Source organism: Falco rusticolus, chromosome 1, assembly GCF_015220075.1.
Source record: "Falco rusticolus isolate bFalRus1 chromosome 1, bFalRus1.pri, whole genome shotgun sequence".
In the NCBI taxonomy this organism is placed as follows: Eukaryota; Metazoa; Chordata; class Aves; order Falconiformes; family Falconidae; genus Falco; species Falco rusticolus.
The window spans coordinates 123447972-123470069 of record NC_051187.1 but is presented as its reverse complement, the minus strand read 5'-3'; the positions used below and the strand labels follow the sequence as shown (position 1 = coordinate 123470069).

General features: G+C 38.6%; 1 protein-coding gene across 6 annotated transcripts in view; it reads left to right on the top strand.

Annotated features, from left to right (window-relative positions):
- Window positions 1–22098, top strand: part of TENM3 (teneurin transmembrane protein 3) — a 323322-nt gene that overhangs the window by 170059 nt on the left and 131165 nt on the right. For 3 of the 6 annotated variants that reach the window (XM_037399283.1, XM_037399273.1, XM_037399262.1), the window contains exons 4-5: window positions 16537–16774; window positions 21851–21943. In XM_037399283.1, the coding sequence (XP_037255180.1) occupies window positions 16537–16774; window positions 21851–21943 (331 nt within the window). The remainder of the gene's footprint in view (window positions 1–16536; window positions 16775–21850; window positions 21944–22098) is intronic. The other 3 variants (XM_037399302.1, XM_037399311.1, XM_037399292.1) reach the window with 1 other exon arrangement.

Here is a 22098-nt window from a genome sequence, read left to right as displayed (position 1 = left end):
ATCTCTGAAGAGAGTTATCATGAAGGGGGGGTTCCACACATCCTGTTGTACACAAACCTGATGGCTTAACCAGCTGGGATTATGCAAACTGACACGAGATTAGCTGGGCATGTAGCTATTGCGGAAAACCACAATGGCATGAGCAGCAGCACATCAGTCATCCAATTTCTTTCTTGGGATTTGCTAGAAAAGAGCTGGCATCATCTCTCACTTCAGTATACAAGTCACTTATTTTAATGGCCCAAATGATTTTCATCTGTGTTCTGATAGCATGAAGAATATTCGGTAGTGCCCCCATGGCTTACATTTGGGTGAGGATTGAATACAGACAATCACAAAGCAGGAGTAATGCCTCTGGCAGATGTGATGCTTTTCTGCAACTTCATGTTTTGGAGACATGATAAACAATGATCAGCTGTTACTTACTTAAAGAAGCTGCAAGGGTCTGACTGGCAAAAAACAATACGAGAATTTGTGTCAGGTCTCTGAGCTTGAATTGAAGCACGGGGCCCAGGGGCACTGCAAGTGCCTGCCTTTTATGTACTTTCCTACCAGTCTGGCTGATTCCCCTGGTTATTGTCAGAGCTAGTCAAAACCAGGGCATGCTCCTCCATGTAGTTGTCTGTTGGCCAAGGGTAGACTTATTGCATGCCAGCAGCCACGGCCGGCTGGGTTCCAGAACAAGTATATCCATTGTCTTTCATGGAATGAAGGCTCAAGTTTCTTCTTGTCTAAACTTCCAGCATCTTGAGGTCTGGCTGGTAGCAGGGTGTCATGATTTAACCCCAGCCAGCAGCTAAGCACCCCACAGCTACTCACTCACTGCCCTCCCCCACCCCCAGTAGGATAGGGGGGAAGAGAATTTGAAGGATGAAAGTGAGAAAACTCAGTGATTAAGAATAGTTTAACAATTGAAATACAATAATGATTTCTAAAATATTGTAGTGTAAAGGAAAATAACAGAAGTAAAACCCAAGACAGACAAGTGATGCAGATGAACACAGTTGCTCACAACCAACCGACCAGTGCCCAGCCAGCCCCCGAGCAGCGGCTCCCTGGCCAACTTTCCCCCTAGTTTATTGCCGAGCATGGTATCATACAGTATGGGATATCCCTTTGGTCAGTCGAGGTCAGCTGTCCCGGCTGTGTCCCCTCCCAACTCCTTGTGCACCCCTAGCCTACTCACTGGAGGGGTGGTGTCAGGAGCGGAGATGTTCTTGACTCTGGGTGAGCACTGCTCAGCAGTAGTGAAAACATCCCTGAATTATCAACACGGTTTTCATGGCAAATCCAAAACATAGCCCCATGGTAGCTGCTATGAAGAAAATTAACTTTACTCCGGTGTCCTGGTTTTGACTGGGGTAGGGTTGATTTTCGTCGTAGTAGCTGCTGCAGTATTGTGGTTTGGATTTGGTACTTAGTTACCGGCTAGTGTTAAACCAGCCAAAACCAGAGCATTCTCCACACCTTATTCCGTACTGTTTACATCATGCTAAGGTACCACACTATCCAATACATCCTCACTAACTGCTAGCCCCCTTCCCATCCTTTGATACGATACACAGATAACATTCCATTTGTCTATGCACCACCCATGTGCAATGTCTGTAAAATGTCCACAAAATGTCTGTTGATTTCATTTAGTCCGTGACTTTGGGCTCCATCTGTTACCGTGGTCACTCAGGACAGGAGAGGTGTGTTGCGTGGAGTTAACGGGTACTGAAGCCAGCTCAGGTTGGGTCTCTACTTGCACTGCTTCTTCTACGGCTTGTTGTCCACTGGTTCAGGTGGTTCACGTTATGGTAATTCCTGTAACATGCAACTCAAATCATGGGTTGCAACAATTTAAAGGTATATCCGTTACGATCACCACCCTGGTCCCTTTGGGCCAGACCATAGGGTTCAACACCTGTATGTCGCCAGTCCAGGCCCACATGAGCCCCTTAAATTCTAGCAGCCTGATCCACCTGCTCCTTGCTTCAGTGTTCTCTAGTGGCCAGAGTCTTGGGTGCGTGATCATCTATGTGACATACTTTTACAGCCAGGTTCCCTACCTGAGCAGTAATATCTTGCTGTAACTCAGCAGCCCAGATGGGTTTACCTCTGTGCTGCCAGTTGGTCTGCTTCCATTGCTGTAGCCACCCGCACAGGGCAGTTGCCCCTCGCCATGAGTCAGTATAAAGTACTGGCCATTTTTCCCATTCAGCAGTATCTAACGTCAGCTGGATGGCTTTCACCTCTGCAGACTGACTCGATTCACCTTGTCCTCCATCACTTTCTGCGATGTGTCATGTGAGACTCCACACAGCCCAAACCAGCACACTGGGTATGCATTTTGAAGATAAATTATTCCTTGCCTTTTTGAGAAGTCCGGTTGTTGAGAAGTCCAGTTGAAAAATACTCTGAATATAGATTACTGAACGTGAAGAATTTTCTAATTGTCTTTAAAGAAGAGTATAATACATCTAGCGTGCCATGAGGAAGCCTGTACCTAATAAAATTCATTAGAAGGTCTTCACCCAAACTTTGCTGGGAGCTATAAAATATTTTGGAATCTAGGCTTGAAGTTTGTGCTGTTACAGAAGAATATTGCAATGCAAGCATCTTTTGTAACTGTTTTGTAACATATTTTGTAACTGTTGCAGCAAACTCTAAAACAGCTCTTAGCCTCTGCTAAGTATCTCATTGGTATCTTCAAAGTCAGGTTTTTACTTTTAAAGGTTCTGAAAAATTAAAAGAGCAGTTTGATTCAATGATTATCATTATTAAATGGTAACAACTAAAAGAGGAAAATTTGGAACCAGAATGTACCTGTTTAATAATAAATATTCACACATACAGGGCTTTACACTGTTTTTATTGCCAGTTTAGGCTACACAATTAATCAGTGCTTCTGTTATCTTGATAATCTGTCTGCTTGCTGTTGTAAATAACTTACACTTGCTGGTGGAGTTGCTGACAGCTATTTAGACTTCCAGCTTTCAGAAACGCTACTAATTGTTCATGTTCGCAGCTTCTAAAAGCATTTGCTTCTGAGGTAATTTTTGCAGCCAGTGTACCTCAAAGTCTTCACTGTTTTTGTTTGTATTTATTTTCTTTAGATGTGACTTCCAAAGTGTGAATGTCTCGAATAGGTTTAATTCACCTGAGATTATAAAGCAACACCATAGCTTTTGCTGAAAACGTTACCTTGTTTGTGATGTTGGTTTATCTTTGTGGAAGACACAATGTTCTCATGTAGCACCGCATGTAATCTGTGAAATCTTGCACCTTGTAGAAGGATGTGCGCGTGAAATTTTCACACTTACACCTGCATGGAGCCAGGGAAATTGGGCTGCAGGGAGCAGATGGGATGGGTTGCATGCGCTTCCCCACCTACAGGCTCTCTGTGGAAAGGTGATGGAAACCTGACCCATATCAGAAAAAGTCCGATATTCTGAGTATCCCCTCCCCGTGTTGGCAGCAGAACATAAAGCGTACCCTTCCTCCTCCTCCTCTCCGCGAACACACTGGTCTGTGTGCTGTTCATCACAAATTCAGGCTGAGGGCAGAGGACCTTGATTCACCTCTGCCATATCTGTTCAAGTTTCACCCAGAGAACATCTTTTTCTTTTCAAGAGCAGCAAAGAGCTGTTGGGCACGTAATTGATTCCTGCGGCCCCCTGTGCTTCGACAGGTATTGGTAAGCAGCTTCGGCAGTAAGACCGCTGGATGTATAAAGGTTCTTGCTTGTGATCACACTGTAAGCCATTGGCTGTGCCAGGAACAAAAAAAAAAGAGATTTCCTGACTTACTGTGCTGCAGTCTTACCACAAAACGGTTCTCCCTCCGAAATGTTTGGGCTTAGCTGGTGGTAGTAGTTATAAAAGCAGGTTACGTGTGAGACTTCTCAGCCTGAGACGGTCTGGTTCCCTCGCAATTGGGTACCTCCCCCCGCCCCCAGCCGATTGCTGGTCAGCAGTGTTGGGGTTGCAGCAGAAAACAGCAAGAAATGCAGTTTCCCATATGCTAGTTTAATCAGAGGATGGACCAGAGAAACGTGTTCAGGTGGAGAGGATGTGATTATGCTAGAAATAGAGGGGTGTTTCCCCTTGCCTAGAAGGCAGCAGGTTTCCAGGCGTTCCAGTCATTCAGATCTCAAGCTCTGTTACGTCTGTGTAAGATCTTGTCCCCCTGACTGGGGCATAGCCTGCGTTATACATCAGGGGTGGTACATGGTGAGCAAGCTGGTTTTCTAAGCGTTCTCCCAGCATACCAAGAAATGCTTTTGCCAAATCTGTGACTGTTGAAATGACAGCTCTTGGGTATAAAGGAAGTTTATACACTTCATACACATTAAATAATTTGAAACTCAAATTCTGTTTATGTAGAAATTCGATTACTATTAGTTGGTTTCAGATCAATCCTTTTTTAAGAACTAAATAATGTGCAGAATCTGTAATTCTGCCAGAAGGACATAGAGTTGTAATGAATCATTTTATTTAGCCTTTGCGTACCCCAGAAGAAGCAGCGACATCTCTTTTGCTGCTGAAATCGCCTGGAAGGCAGGAGCATTGTGGAATTCAACTTGCATTTGCTAACAGTCTGTGGAATATTCCATCACTTTGCACTGCACTGTGGTGGAGATTTACTTTGTGATTCTTTGTGTATTTTTGCCATTGTTTCAAAAACATATATTTTAGTTTTAGTCTTTTTAGGTCTTTATGTGTATGCCATCTAGTTGGCTACTTAAATCAAAGGATATAGCTGTTAGCTGTGATTTCTCTACCTTTTATCTGTTCTGTCAGTGTCTGCCTTAGAACTACAGCAGTGTTATTAAAAGGAAGAGCTTACTAAGACATGAATCAGCCACGTTTTTTTTTAAGGAGCTTGGTTCAGACAAGAAGCAGTACAGTTTAGCTAGAAACTGATGTGAAAGTTGACCTGCTGGAAACAGCTGTGGAGCAGCAAAGACAGCTAGGGCATAATGAAAATACGTACAGGAAAAGGCAAAGCCTACAGTCATTTATGAAAATATATGTGGAATTTAACTGTAAGAAAGACTGATTTTCACAATTTGCTGGGTCTTACACGTTTTTAAAAATATTTCAGGAATATGCCTCCTAACTTTTGTTTTTTATTGGACATAATTTTTTATTATCATTAATTATAGTACATTCTGTTCAAGGTGCTCGGCATAGTGCTGTCCTTCACGGCACTTGCAGGATAAATAGTGAACACATACAAATGTCTAATTAAATCACTCTCCGTGTCACTGATACCTCTGACATTATCATAGATTAACTTCAAATGCTATGCTAGGTATGGGAGAGTTTTATTGATAAGTTACATGAACTGGGACAGTAGGCTGAAAGGTAGTTTTTGTTTCAACTCTCAGCAATTCAAAAATTTTGTTTGATTTGAGGGTTAATGACTTTCTGTTCCTTCTGAAAAGGAAGCAGCTATGCTGGAAACCCAGATTATCTTTTAAGAAATCTTTTGCAATGGATTTGTTCTTTTGATTGATACCTAACTAGACTTGATTGTCATTAGAATAGAATAATATCATACTAAAATCAAGATGGGTTCTGTGGTGTCTCTTAAACATAAGGAGGAAGAGCAAAATTGTAATTCACATGTAAGCCTAAAAAGCTTATTTAAAGTCATTAGAGAACAATAGTTCCTCAGTTTGCTCTTGTGGAGGCCTCCCCCTCTTAGGCATGTCTCTTCCTGATGCACTTAGGAGAAAAAAGTATTTAAAAGCTATTTTGGAAGCTTGTTTCCTCATTCTTTTTCTGCCTATCCTGATCTGCATATTCCTTGTACTTGGTAACAGTTAGATCAATTAATTGATCTGGAGACCAAGATTCCTCGGGTGACCTACTACTTTATTTTGCTGTTGCTCTAAGGCCCAAGCTGCAGCCTATAAAGATTTTTACTTTTAACTCTAGAAGTCAGGATTAAACTCCTTTTTTAAAAGTCAAGGCTGTAGAGTAAGCATCTCACTTCTGTGTTTTCCATAAAAGTTTGGTTGTTAGGATTCTCTAATAAAATTGTATATGCTTTCTCATTTTTCTTACATTTTTTCTTTTAGCTGTTCACTTTTGCGTCTGCTCTGTGTGTTATTCATTCAACCCCTTTTCTTTGCAATTCCACCATTTTTCCCCCAATGGTTTTCTTTTCATCTCACTGCCCCTGTTCCTTTTTCATTTCCTCCAAAGCAAAACATGAATCCCTCTTATCTGAGTTCTTTCAAATCTGATAAAACAAACTTACCTGTTTGTGCTTAGAAGTTGTATATTGTGTTTTCCCATTCCTAGCTTATCTTTTACAGATTTTATTAGTGTGGCCTTGTGTTCCCAGACAAGGCTGAGCATGCAGAAATCGGTCAAAAATTTCTTTGTTTATGATGAACTAATTTGGGGGCCTTTGAAACTACTTTTGGATTTGTGAATTTACAGAGTGTTCAAGAGGCGCCATTAACCTTAACAAGTCCATGACAGAAATTCAGTTGACTTAATTAGTGAAGAATTTCCCCCTGGCTCTTGGAATTGAGGAATTCTACTGGTTTGCTCCTTCTTGAATGTCAGCCATATGTCAGTAAAAGTCAGGTTTAGTAAGTAGTAAAAGAGCCTTTAGGTACTATTTTATTTATTGGGAAGAAAATAGTTTTTTGCAGCACTGGCTGTGCCAGCTGTAAGCATTACATAATCATGACTTGTGAGTGTTTTTTGGGGGGTTGAAGGTCTTGAAAGCTTGGGGTTTTTTTTAATCTGTACAGTAGTAACTTTGCTTCTAAAGTAAATAGTTTTGGCAAATTATTTTTCTTGGAAGTGTTAAGAAATAAAATCAGAAGACAAAAGAAAAACATACAGTCGTAGCTCTCCTTGGATTAATGATTTTGGATAGGAACCAAAATTACCTAACACTTGAAAATGCTAGGAAATCTATTAAGAAGTCATGCATCAAACTTTGCAATCCATACCCCACTCAAGTTAAACGTGTGGTATGAGATGACTACATGTATTAACACACTGTCATTTTGCCTGAATCGGGATTGTAGAACTTACTCAGTTTACAGCTGAGGAATGGTACTTCTTTTTTATAACATTGATTTATAAATCACAGTTTTTGCAGTCAAATTAAGTGGCTGTCTGTATTTGGTATGAACATAAGGAGCTGGGTGAGCAAAGCAGAAAATGGGATACTCCAGTTGGTTTTACCTGTGTTTTACAGGCAGGTTTTGGCTATGTATTCAAAGATTTTTTCATATTAATTCCAGTCCCCTGTCAACATTTTGGAAAGCTGATTTTTTACTCTCTCTACAGAGTCTTTCAGCCAGATTTCTCCATTTTTGTTTCATGTTTCATTTTCTTCCAGTGAAAATCTGAATTCTCTGATTAGAAAGCTGGCCTTCAATTTGTGAACTCAAAACTTATTTCTCCACTGATTTCTAGAAGTTATGGGCAAAGAATATTATCTGAAGCTAGAAATAACTGCATTAACTTTCTCACTTCTGACTAAACAAGAAAGAAGGGTGTTCTCATTTATGAAGATGCAGAAAAGTCTATTCTGAATAGAAACAAGTGTGACTTTAAGTGAAACCTATGGGCTTGGTGATCCGCAGCCCCAGGGAGTATTACTCTGGGAGACTGCTGTCCCCCAGGGAAAAAAAAAAAACTGAACCCAGAGTCCTGCAAAACGTCTCAGTCCCACTTCAGGGAAGCCAGGCCAGGAGTTCACCGCTGAAGACTGCATTATTGTAGTTTGAATCTCTGCATAATGTAAGCTGAAGGTCATTTTTGTCACTCAAGTGAGCAAGCTTCTGCCAGTTCTCAGCATGGATATCATCTTTTCCCAGTTTGATCTCCAGGTAGATCGTTGGAAATAAGTCAATGACGTGTTATCATTGGAAAGTTTTGTTTGTTTCCAGACCTCAGGTCCTTAAAAGAGAATAGAGGTAATGGCTGTTGGTGTCCCTGCTAACTACTTGTGTGGGTTAGCCTGGGGTGGAAGGAAGGTGTAGTATGACAGCAGTATTGTGAGTACACTGTTGATTCTAGTTCATTCTGTGTGCATAGCTGCCATCATGCATTTAATGTTACTTTTTTAAATTTCTTTTTCTTGTAAAGCAAGATCATAAGTATGTTACCCCAGCAGGTTAAATTTCAATTTACTTTAGCAGTGTTTCTGTATTTCTTTTTTTTCATCTTTCTTCTTAAATCCCTGTGGGGATAAAGAAGCCACTATTAGGAAGGCTGTTTGCTGAACTCATTCCACTGTAGCTCTCTTCACTGAAGCTGAAATATTTAACTCTGTTTCAGCTTTCATAAGATGATTAAGCCATCCTCAATTCAGTTGAAAACCTGCAAAGTTTCAGTTTACTTTGTTACTTAGAATGTCTGCCCTGTGGATGACAGGATCATCGTTGGTTTTCCTTGATCCAGATGAATTTGTTCTCCCAGCCTGAGCTCTTTCACCCTCTGTGCTTTGTAACTACCTTCTGTTAGCTGGTTTGTTACATGGTACCGTGGACAAGGTGGTGTGTATCATTCACTATGTGGTATCTAAATTAAACAGATTTTGCCTGCCATGATACTGACCAAATGTTACATATGTATTGAAGGGGTTAATGAAGCAGTTGCAGGCTGGAGGTGGATATGTTGGAATGCTTTGAGGATCGATTCCAGCTAATGGAAAAAATGTTTTAAAAAGTGAGCTGGTTCAGTTCCCACAGTGAACAACAGAGTGGAAACAGCATTTTATAAACCTTTCAGAAGTAAATCCTCTGATTTTTCCTTGACCACCACCTGTGGAAGAAATGCCCACTTTCTTCTCCGTGGGCAGTATTTCTTCCTGCAGTATATTTGCCTTAGGTATCAAGAGAAAGCTCTTGACGTCTTTGGACAATAAAAAAAAAAAATAATTAAAAAATGTTCTGTTCATGTGTCCTCTAAGGTTTGTGTTATTGACTTTGCATATTTTTTTTAAATGGCAGGTTGACCAAAAATAACCAACCTTAAGTTGGGTATCAATCTATACGACTGTATGTTTTTCTTTTTTCTTCTGATTTTATTCCTCAGCTGCCCCTAACTGTCTGGTTTCCAGCCAGCTGAAGAAGTTTTAACTGTATGTGTCTTGTTTTACAGAAATGGATGCTACACATGAAAATCTCTGTTGTACTTGGATTATGGGGGAATGTTGCATCATCTGACTTATCTGTGTGTCGCTTCCATTTTAAAAAATTAAGGCACTTATAAGATTTGGCAAACATAACTCGTTACTTGTGAAAATAATACATGACTACATTTACTGACGTTGGTGGGGTTTTTTACTGTGTAGTTCTCATGAAGAGCTGAGGGGCTTTCAGTAACATTTTTGCATTGGTAATTAATATGATTATATACAGATTTAAATTAAGGAAGAGGTTTTGTTCTGTTGGTAAACCTTGCAGAGAAATTCCAAGTTTCATTTTGCGTTTGAGAATTGGCATTTGAGAATTGGCATTCAATTGCATTTGAGATTGTAAATGCAGGGCATTTTTGTTGTGAACCATGAACAGTCTTTATGAAACCTGAAGAAGATTTGTGAAAACAGCCTGTAATAAAAATCACACATGCTTCATAAAACACTACTTGATAGATATCACTTGCACCATTAAGAACTAAACGACAAAGGATGTAATTTCAGTTCTGGCATGCAATATTAATCGAAAGCCTTTAAAGCATCTTGCTGATGGGAACTATGACAACATGACATTGAAGAATTACGAACTAGAGACATCTATCTTAATCAGATTTTCAAAGTAAATGCCATAAAATAAAAAGTTATTTTATCTATCTTCACAGGGTCACGTATCATATTAGGGTGTCTAGCTTTTTAGCTTGTTTATTCTAAAAATACCAGGGACAAAAAATTCTGCCTTTCAAGCAAGTTTAAAGTGTAGTTCATATACTTTACAAAGTTTTTGTGAAAAGATTGTTAATAACTCGTGGTTTCTGTTTGCTGCATTAGATTTTTAAAACATTATGGAGAACTGAATTATAAAACAGAGATGAGCATACAGATATTATCAGTACGAAGTTGTTGAGGGGAAATAACTTTACTAAATGGATGAAAAAGAGAAAGACAACATTACAGGTGTACTTTCAGCCTGAAAGTACTTGTAAGACGTTGGAAAAATATTTTTTCTTCAGTTCCTAAAGACTGCATTTCTTGCACTTGACTTGGTTTTTGTCTTCCAGCATGTATTTAACTGGTGAAGAACAACTTCCATATGTTGTAGGGCATAGGAAATTATCAACGTGTATTTTGTGGTTTAAAGTACCAACGTTACATGTTAGGGACTATCTTACTGCCCTTCAGGGAGCTCCAGCTACTTCTCTCCTCTTGTCATCTGGCAGATCTTAGACAGACACTGACCGTGTGTGCACTGTGAGACCATTTTAAGTTTCTCCACAGTCAAGCATGTCTTTCTTTGCTTTCACAGCAGTCATCTTTATTTCTCTGTAACAAGTGAAATAATGTTGAGATTTAAAGGAAAATGTGTAATGTGAATAACAAAATTCAGGTTTTCTTTATCATTTCTTCCTATCTCAGGATGCATAAGCAAGGCAGTGCAATCTTTCAGAGCGTATCCTGCAGTTAAATTCACCGGTAGTTTCTCACTCCCAGGTAGCTTGACAGGTTGTCAGACCCTACAGGCAGTGCACTGATGAGGAGACAAGCACTGGCCCACTTTGATCAAGCTACTTGTATGACTTTTTCCCATTTTATATTTTAACAGTATACACACACACACACACATGAGATGCATATCTTCATCAAAGTGTCCTTGTCACTTCTCCACATTCTTGTCACAGGTAGCTAGCACAGAAGCACAGGGTGCTGCAAGAGGTAGTTGGCAGCAGTGGCTGCGAGTTCATTCTTTTTCCATCTGTATGTCCATTAATTGTAAAGCAAGCAGAAAGGATGGTACAGGCTGACAAAAAATCAAAGTGAAAGAGCTCTCCTGTGGTGGTAGGCACTATGTCACCTCATTCCTTGGGCTGAATGAGTGGTTTGGATCCTTGAAGCAGTTGGCAGGGCCGAGCCAATTTGGACATGGATAAGGTTAAGCAAATACTTGGGATTAACCACAAAATAAGCACATACAGCAAGTTATCTCGATTGCCACTACATCATGTTTTAAATGATCAGAAAGGAATCTATGAGTCTTGCACACCTTGGCAGAAGCAGTGCTTCATTCAAAAGACAGATCTGCCTAATTACAAATGAACACTTAAATACATGGGTTTTCTCTAAACCCGTAACCTTCTTTTTGTTTTCATTAATTAAATACAGCTTCCCATGACAGGTGCTCCCACACTAGAGACTTCTGGAGTGATTGGTTTTAATTGCCGGCAGAATCATTTAAGCTCTGGCCATAGTGGTACAGGTACCTGTGTTATCCCTGTAAGCAGGGACTGTAAAAAAAAAAAGAGCTCCTTTGGGAGCTGTGGGAATAATTAAGCCATACTACCCACTCTCTTCAGTGTGAAGGGGTTTCCAAGGTAAATCCCACTTCCGCTGACTGTACTTTTGGAGATAATGTCCATGTGTCAATTAAGTAAAATTTCAAGTGTATCAAAGTGTTTTATTGAGGAAATCAAACCAGTTCTTACAGAAATTGCTTGTGACTGCTAGCAATCAAGGGCTATCAGACCAGGGACCAGTGACCTGGAAAGGAGAGGTTATCTTTTTTGTTACCGGTTTTCTAAAACATTCAGTCTAGTCCAGCTGCTTACTTCTGGTATATGTTGTGGGTATTTGCTTTACCATGGCAGAGACTCATCTAAAGAGAGAGGAAAAAAGGAGCAACCTGATTAGAAAGAGTTAAAACTCTTTCAGACAGATACTGAATTACATTATGTTCACATCTGAAGTGTTTATATCATAATGGAAGTCTTCGCTTTTGTGTTTGTCATGGAAACTCAGAGTTAACGTTAATTACACCCTATTAAAAAGCCTAGTCCTTATCAAATGGAAATCACCTCTTTTTGCTAGATGAGTAGCTAGCTGACAGGTCTCAGTGATCTGTCTGTTATAGAAAGGCTATCGCACAAAATGAGCAACAAATTACTTTCTTTCCTGGATACTTGGTCTGCTTTTCTCCTTCTGAATTAACCCCTTCCCCCAAATGACAGTAGTTATCATAAATGTCTGTTTCTCCTTACTTTTTACTTTCATGTAAGCTTTGCTCTGTATTCTTTCATATGCCGTTCAAATTCTGTAACAATTAAATGATAAAATTAATTAAATGTAGATTACTTTTTGAAAAAGAAAAGAGAAAAAGGTTTTGTGAAAGGCTACAGAGTGCGTATAATTTACCTCTACAATTGCAATGGCTGCTTTGCTTCACTGTGGTTCCCTAGGGTAAACAACAATTTAAATATGTTTTGAAAAATTCATGTAACTGTAGTAAGACAGCTTTCTACCCGATTTCTTGTGACTTTCCCAAGTTCTGTACATATGTTTGCATGCATGACTATCTGATGCTGACTTATGCAGCAAATGCCTCAGAAATACGGGGCTTTTTTTGGTGCACCTGAACAACTTGAACGCACAGGCTGGTTGCTCAGACAATTTACATTTGCTTCTTGCTGCAGAAACCTCTTTAAGATGAATGGGATTGCTCAACAGTCATTAAGGTCTAGACTGAGCAAGAAAGTTTTAATTAAAACTTATTGGGTTTAGACATAAGCCCACCTGTACCCATACCTGCTTATTTTTAGTGTGAAGTAGACATTCTCTCTTAGATTAGTTAGGATAGCTTTTTACATCCAGTTTAAAGCAAAGCAACTATAGCTTTCTGCAGTAGTTTTTAAGTATTTCAGCACGGTCATGATTTATCACATTTGGTCTTTCTTCTTCCTGATAGTCTATAGGAAGGAAATTTCTAATAAGTGGTTTGTTGTGAGGGCCCTGGCCAAGCCCAGGACCATCTTTTCACTAACCGAGGGGAGAAGAGGTTCCCTCTACAATTCCCATTTTCCAGCAAGCTGATGGATAGAGAAGAAGGAGGGAGTTATAGGGTTGCGATGCTGGCCATTGTGGCCCATGCAGGAGAATTTTCACCAAGAGTAGTCTCCAGCGTTGCAGAGGTCATCGTGAAGTATGTATCTGTGTCATGAAACTCCCACTGTCTTAATCAATTCCTTAATTATGAAAAGCAAAAACCCAGTACCTTTCCGGCTGTGATGCTGGTATCTCAGGAGACCTGTGTGAATCACTTGACGTATATGCCTCAGTTTCCCTGCAATGAGAGTATTTCCGTAGTATCACAAGGATGTCAAAAGGCTTAGTTACTAGATAAGACTGATAGATTTGTGTGAAAGTTGCAATAATACTGAAAGCTGTTCTTTAGCTATTAACTCCCTAAAAGAGGAGTAAAAAAAAAATAAAAAAAGTTACTCTGGCTCCAGTTTAAGAACAGCATTAAAAACGTGATTGTTGTTGATGATGATGATGATATCTTCCTCACAAATCAGTGGTGCAAGATTGACGTTTCTCTTAGGCATTGCGTAGCAATCAGAAGAACTGTGGATTCAGGAAATCTGGCAGGCTGAAGAAAAGATCGAAAGAGCAGTCCTCAGTGATCTCTCATTCAGAACAACAATAAAGGACTGAGGAAATTTAGAGGAATATAGATTTTAGCTCTATTGATTTATGGAAAATCTAATCTTGTTAGGCTCAATTCTACCTGTAGCTCTTGCACAATTAGAAGAGGAATAAATCATTCCGGAGTTTTCAGGTATTTCTGATTCTCTGTAGGCTGTAGAGTCCCTGCCAACTGGAGTCACCCTCGGACACTAGAAAATGTCACCTGGCAGCATCCTATGGAGAGAGACAGTGGGCTTCAAGGATGTGTGATCTTTGCAAAGCTGCACTTGCTGTGCTCCTCTAGCTCCCTTCTAGCCTGCTCCTCATGTTCCTTATCCCACAACTCTGTATTTATTTTATATGTTACTCTGTCAGTGTCAGTAATGTTTATATGTTACATAGCAGAAGGGCTTTGTGGGTTCTAAGTAAATTTCTGGGGGAATAATCTAAATCCCAAACAGTGGCCTAAGTAGCTGGCCTATGGGCTGAGGAATGCGGTTTCACTCCTCCAGCATGTTATCAGTGTACTTACTAGATCTATGCATTTATTTGGGGAGTGCATAAATAGCCTTTACAGAACCTTTACTACCCCTCTTCCTCTCCGATGGAGCTTGTGGGGGAGGGCCTGACACCCACTTGAGGCAAGCCTGCAGGGCTGGCACACACCTTACTCACACCCTCCGTTGTGCAAGAGAGCACCATTATTTTACCCTCTGTTTTGTCTTTAGCAGAGGATGATGCAAGATCTTTAGTACTAAAAATGATAGGTTAAAAGATTGGTTTTCAGCTGTGATTTTAAATGAGAAAAGAAATTAATGAAGAAGAGGGATGTCAGAATCTAATGTTTCAGCTAGTAGGAGCTGCGGGGGAGGACGGTTTTGCAGTTCAGCAAGGCTAGGCAGGTAGGAGAGTCAAAAAAGGGAGTAACAAAAAGGGTCCTTAGGACAATTTTGATTAAGTAATTTATCTGATTAAAATTAAGGAAAATTGTTTTAATTTCACCTGTATTTTTTTCTGTTCTGTAATTAATCATTTATACTTATATATATGTTTACATATGCACATGTGTGTATATATATTTATATACACATATACACCTATATATGATAAAATACAGGGCCACAGTGAGTTCTGATTTAGCCAATAAATAGCTTGTAATCTCAATCAGATAAAATCTTAAATAGACACGGGAAAAAACGTCTTTGCTAGTGTTAGTCTATTAACTTTCCTTTAGCTGGCTTGTTGAAATGTGGCTTGAAGCCCTTGATAGTGATTGTAATCACATGGAGTGACACTCTTGGTCTCAGTGTTAGTAAAGACAAAGCTGATCAGTTCTGTCCTTCCTGGATTTCTTTATTATTATTATTATTAGGGTTTTGGTGTTGAAAACCTTATTGGTATGTAAATGCTGTCATTATTTTAATGACATATTCAGCATTGCAGTCGGTGGCAAAAGTTGTATTGACCAGACAAGATAACTGGAAGGCAGGATGGGATTCTGGGAAAGAAAATTATTCCAAAGTCTGGAATTTCTGTTAAAGCTTAGCATGTCTATTCCTTAACATTCTCAAATTTTTTTATGTTCACAACATGACAAATTTCTCATTGTTAAGTTGTTTTTATAGTAGTCACCTGTAAATTACTGGAAACGTCTGTTTCAACTGAAATACTTTCCCTGTGTTCTCTGTACCAAGGTATTATTATTGGGTTTGTAACAATTTGCAGTTATAACCAGTTCCAAACAGGGAATTGCTTATGAAGATCAAAAAACTAATTTGAAAGCATTTACACTGTGAGCAAAGTGCAGGCCCTGTGTCTTCTGCTCTGCTTAAAACTTGCAATTGTATTATTAAGTATTTTCTACTACATTAGTTTAGGAAATAAATTGCAATTTGAATTAGATGTTAAGTGTTACATTTTTAAGTGTTATCAGTCATTGCTAAATCATGATAAATTACGTGTCTTGACTTTTTTTAATTTTGTATTCGTTGTGTTGTATGGCAAAGTGTGTCTTCTTTTTATGACTTATTTACCACTGATTTTACAGAACGGATTGTTAAAACCTAGCATTGCTGGGGATATTTGATTGTGGGTTTTGCTGTTTCGAGGTTTTGGTTTTAAGCTTTATGGGTGTTGTGTGCTTTGGTTAAGTCAAAAAATATTTCCTTTCGTTTTGATGGCCTGACTATCTGATCACCTGTGACTTACTCCAAACTGTAGTTATATCGCATAGTGTGAAATTGGAAAATCTGTTCTGTGTGTGTTCTAATGGATGTAACGGTCATTAAGTATATGAGTCTTCTGACGTTGTAATCAGATGTGATTCAGTCTGTTAAATATCCATGAAGCAACATCTGCTTCACAGAGTGACCTTCTGCTAAAGAATACTTAGCATCTATTAGCAGATCATAGTGCAGATCTGCCTTATTTGAAATGCACTAAACTAGTCTACTGCTGTTTAGCAACTAGCTTGTAATAATTTATTGCAGTTAAATAAAGCTTAAAAAACTCCATTAAATAATTATAGGGATTATATGCATTTTGAAAACCTTTGTGTTCTACTGAAATTACCCATTTAATTTCAGGGTTGGTTTGTTAAAAAAAGCTGAAATCTAAAGGCACATTAGGGGAGCTGTCAGATGCTATTTTCTGTAGGTGTTAATAATACCAGATTAAAAAAAAAAAACAACCCTGAAACAAATTAAAACCAAAAGCAATTTTACCATCTGTTGTATATTAATTAGAACTTGGTGTATCAAGGGTAAACTTGCTCTTAGAGAATGTCACTGAATGTCTGCTAATAGAATAATATGCAAATATATTAGATGATAGGATTATATTGAATTTTTCAGTCTGGTTTGGTTGTAGCAAATGCTGAGATGGTGTATAACGAACTTTAATTTTCTTTCTTCTTAGAACAACCTCCAAATAACCAAGGCCAGTCGACCCTGCAGCCTTTGCCACCTTCTCACAAGCAACATTCAGCACAGCATCACCCATCCATCACCTCACTTAACAGAAACTCACTGACAAATAGGAGGAATCAGAGTCCGGCCCCGCCGGCTGCTTTGCCCGCCGAGCTGCAAACCACACCTGAGTCAGTCCAGCTGCAGGACAGCTGGGTCCTTGGCAGTAATGCGCCACTGGAAAGCAGGTAACTACTTAGGTACTACTACAGACTGTGGCACTTTGAAAGAAAACATTTAACTTGATGAAAGGTGACCAGCAGCTAATACTTGCCCTCAGCAAACAAAAATGAAAGCTTTTCAGTACCAAAAAAAAATCTATCCTCTCTCTAAAATCCACAATGGTACCCTTTTCCCTTACAATGCTTATGAAAGCGCAGTTGGTCTCGAAGAGTAAATTAATTTTTCCAGGCAAGCATTCTCCTTCCTGTTCATAACCTGTGACTTCTGACTGTTGGAAGAGATTTCTTGCCTTGCTTGCCAGGTATGTTATGTGTCAAATGTATACTGCCTACAGGTCAAATGTCAAGGAACTTTAATAATACTTTTTAACTCTTATACTTGGTCCCTTTAAAGAAATACCTGTGTGAGGCTAGGTGTTTATTAAAGTTGCCTAGGATTTGATGAGATGAAAGAGCTCACTTAGTTCTGATGTAATGATAAATCTGTTGTGAATCTTTTTGTCTTTTAGAATTGATAACTGGCTGTGGGAAAGAAGCAACTAATATAAAGGGCGACATTAGGTTCTTTAGATGCAGGATGATGTATGATGCAAAATGATCTATAAAAATTTTTTATAGGACTTACTGGCACAGAGCTGAATTTACCTACAGTGATTAATTAATACTCATGTAACACTCAATCAGCACTAATTTTTTATTAACGAAAGCTATAATATTCCAATTTAGGCATCAAACTTAGCATTTATAACTATATTGAAGGTGACAGTAACTCCTGAATATGTTTATGAAATCCCTTCGATTCATTCTTTGAAACCCTTTAAATTACATTTTGTAGTAAAGTAAAGGTAGTCCAGCTGATTTTGACTAATCGAAATAATATATGACCTTAAGATTCTTTATTAGATAGTTTTGTCCCCATAGATGTTCCAGGTAACTCTTCTGTCAGGCTCTTGGGAATGGCTCTTCCTTTTTGTAGTTTTCTTGGGCCCTCATGTATTGCTAATGAGACATACGCACTGTGGAATAGGTTTCCACTGAAGGGATTCCATCATCATGCTCAGACAATTTAGTACGTTAAGAAAAAGTGTTCTTATAGAACAGCTAAGTTTCTAGTGGGAATAAGATGTTTGACGTTTTCCAGACTGGTTAATCATCAGTAGACAGTAAGGTCTTTGGTGTTTGCTTCTGTTGCCGTATGTGGGTTTATTGTCTTTATAAAGAAAAAGACATAGGACTTGAATGAGAATACCACTTCCAACCTGGAGTAAATATTTTTTGCCAGGTATAGTCTTTTCATCTTTTAAATGTTCGTGATGAAAAGCTAAGGGTATTTGAGTTGAGTGTTTTGTGAATGAGCTGAAATGTGAAAATTTCACATAAAAACTAACAGAGCCCTACTGTAGTTTCTCTAATAGTCTCACTTGGATGGAACTCTGGAGGTGAAGAACCCATCTTACTTGTCATTGATTTTTCCCTTTTTTGGCTAAGGTTCCCTACTGAGTGTGATTCTTAGGCTTAGTTTCAATTATGTTAACAACTTTGTGATAGGTCTGTTCCTTCATCCTTTTCTCAGCCTAAAAGAAAGTTTATTTCCACTTCGGCAATACTTCAGCTTATGCTCATAGTCAGCTTTTTTCCCCCCTGGTTTGTTTTTTTTTTAACTGACTTAGATGACAGCCATTTAGAGGTACAGAATGTATATGTCAGCATATATACATAGCTGTCTTTCTATCTCTATAGGCTCATACTGGTGATGGGTGGCATAAAAATGACATACAGCTCGCTGTCATACATAGCTGGGTAGTGAAAAGGCTGGGTTTGTGTATGAGCACGTAGGTGAGAGAGATGTATTTGCAAAGCCTGAGGGAGGTTCTGGTCCCTATTGTTTTGCAGTAGTAATGGAAGTGACTTCAAAATAGATCTATCATAATATTGGATTCAGTTGTATATTTAATAGCATATTCTGCAATTTGGCTCTGTGTAGTGTTAATACTTTTGTGTAAAGCATTGCTGTTACCAGCTAAATGGGTGAACTATAAGCTGACAGATCAATAACATCCAACAGAAATTCCGATTTATGGGTTTTAAAATATAAAATAGAAATAGAAATTAAAACTATAAATAAATAATAAAAAATAAAAAGACTCTTTGCTTAAAATTTTGTGAGAGCCTAAAACTATGACTTGGATTATGTGAATGCTTCTTTCATCTTTGATGCCATCTTTAAATGACAACGAGGTTACTGAGCAGTGGCAGAACTTGTCTTCATTCTATTGGGGCTCAGTAAAATCTACTTTTTTTAAACAAAAGCAAGGTGGTAAGAAAATACTTCCTGCAGACTGCAGGGCCTTTTCATTGGACATTTAATGGTCATTACTATTTGACTCTTCCCCAACCTGCTACGGGTTAAGTTCAGCTGTAGAATGCATAGATCTGCTGGAGGAGTCAGCACTGTAGAGCAATTTTAACTTTGATGAAATAAAAAAGCAGGACTATTGAATAACTTTCCATTTTGTTCTTTGAATTACTGGTTGGACAGCCAAAATCATGCAAATGCGTGACTACGTCAGGTGTCTGAATATTATAAATGGTGATTAAATAATTAAATATTAGTATTTTTTTTATTATCATTGGTCCTTTAAGTTTTTATTCACCTGCAAGTTTTAGTAATGAGTTCATGAGCACCAGGAACCAGTTAAGTTCCATGGTTTTGTATTCTAGTAGGATCTACATTACTGGTATTTAAAAATACTTAGTAAATTACGTCTTTAAATGCCTTCTCTGTCAAATATTTGAATTTGCAGATTTTTTCTAATGCACAATCAATTATGTATGTTAGAGATGTGCAGAGGAAAAGTACATTAGATTTCATAAATTTGTTGATAAAAGGAAGCTGGTAGCTTAGTGCATTTCTCAGGTAGTATTTCATTAATTTTAGACATTGAGTGTCTAAGATAAATTTGTCAGCAAGGGGAAATTTACATATTCCAGTCAAGGAATAAATCTCTGATAATATTATATAACTTTATTCAGAATCTGTGCTAATGTGTCAGTGAATCAAAGAACTTTGCTTTTTCTTACTTGATTTGCTGTGTTAAAATACCTCATTATTTGAAAGATGGCTGTATTTTGTATGATGGACTGTGAATTTTTTATAGAAACTAACAAAGAAGCTAATGTGGTTTTTGTAGTCTATACTGGTAATGTGAGCCTTTCCTTACCCCTAACGTACTTAAAAATACAGTTGGTAGGAACATTACTGTATTCAGTTACTTATCTGCTAATTTTATTGAGAAGAAAGAGGGAATCACTTGAAGAAATACTTGATGGCTGGAAAATATTTCATCATTTTAAAGGATTCAATTGAACTATTCAAATACCTTAGAAGTGCTACAGAAAAAACAATTCCTAGAATGCGTTACTTCAAAACCATTCTGCAAGCTTGATCCAAACTTCATTTTAAAACGTGAAGATTTTAGAAATTCCTAAAGTGTGATGAACATACCCAGGTGTCTATATTGGGGTGGACCGCCAATGAAACTAGCGCCTTCAGTATTGATTAAGGTGTGGAAAGGGTGTTGATAGTTTCCAGGGAAGTCTCAAATCAATTTGTGTAGACGCTGATTGATTGCAAAAACACAGTGCTGCTGGTGGTGAAAGTCTGCTCGAAGCAGCTATTTTACACATTCCACCCACTAAAACAGTACCTTTTTATTTTTAATCAAATTCAAAATTGTTCCGTTCTGTAAGTCTTCCACGTTTTCATGCATGGACATGATTAGAACGTGTTACTTACATTGAGAAGGCATGGTACAAAATAAAGGCAGAAACTGGGGATGGGGTTCAAATCCCAGTCATCTGAAGACCTTGTGCATCATCGTGGGCATGCCACATCACTGGTTTGCAAGTTGAGGAAACAGGTCTCAGATTGCTGAGTGCATGAATGCATTTTACAGATTGACCTACCCTAATTATGGGGTCGGTATATACACACATTAGATGGTATTGTAGTAGTATGTATCCACATTCATTAAGTCAAACAACCAGTATTGTTTTCAAACAGTAAAGCTGAATAAAAAAGTTATTTTTTCTTTTGACGTTCTCATGCAGTTAGGTACTCACCAAGCATCTGTGTTTGAATCCTAGCACAGTGAGCCCATATCCTTATAAGTTTCCCTTGGTGTAAATGTTGTGTTACTTTAGATTTTTGCTTGATCTCTTTGGCATCCTTCCTACTCAAAAATCCCTTGCTGTCACCATGAATATTTGGAATTTGACCATGCTGTGTACTTCATCCCGTCTCTTAGGCAAGCACCGATAGTCCAGAATTCGATAGTATTTGCACAGTATTCCCTGCGTTTATCGTTCCCCTCTTCAAAGATACACAGCCAGTGAAGTAAGCATGGACCCAGTGGTTTTTTCCAAAACTAACCTTTTCCTGGTTTAGATAGGACAAAAGAAACATGTAGTCCTAAATAAAATATTAGTGCATAGCTTTGTTTTTCCTCCTTCATTTGCTTGCCTGTCCCCGAGAGAGCCAGAGTCTGTGGTCCTTCCTTTCCCTCCCAGGCTGCTGTGCAGTGTTGTCTGCAGAATGTGACATCTCCACTCACTCTGGTAGCCAGCCCTCTGCATATTTTCTGGCTGACTGACTGGCTGTGCCAGATAGCCAGCAAGAGACTGTCTTTTAATTGTCTCAGTTCACTTTTATTACTTCATCTCCGGTCCAGCCTCATCAAGTAAACAACATCCCCCACTATGCACTGTTCAGTCTTTAAGCCTGTCTTGCCACAGGCAGCAGCCAGGAATTTTATTCAAGGACTTGCACTTAAATAAGGGACCACCAAAGGGTAGTGACCACCTAATGGTAGCCTTGTAATGCTGTGTCAGGTTTCAATCCAACATGTATTTCAGAAGACAGCACGGAAGGCACATCCCACAGTCAAAATGCAGTTGCAGTTTTGCACATCTGTGGGAAAAGAAAGTTATGCAACGAGTCAGTATATTCTTTTTGTGGGATCATCCCGTTCTTTAATTTGACATTGCCACTCTAATTTAATCTTTTTGTATCTTTGTGTATAGAGAATTAGGAAATCAAGCAGTCCTTGCAAATGGTCATGACAACCTTATAGAGATGGATGTGTTTTCTCCAACATATCACGATAGCAGTTATGGGTATGTGACTCTAAGTGTTTGCATGATGCTAACTGTTGACACAGGAGACAAAATGTGATGTAAAAAAAAAATGCTGGTTACAATAGTCAAAAACATCTGGGACAGACTTCCTCATCTTTATATCTGATTTTTTTTAAAAAATAATTGTCAAATGA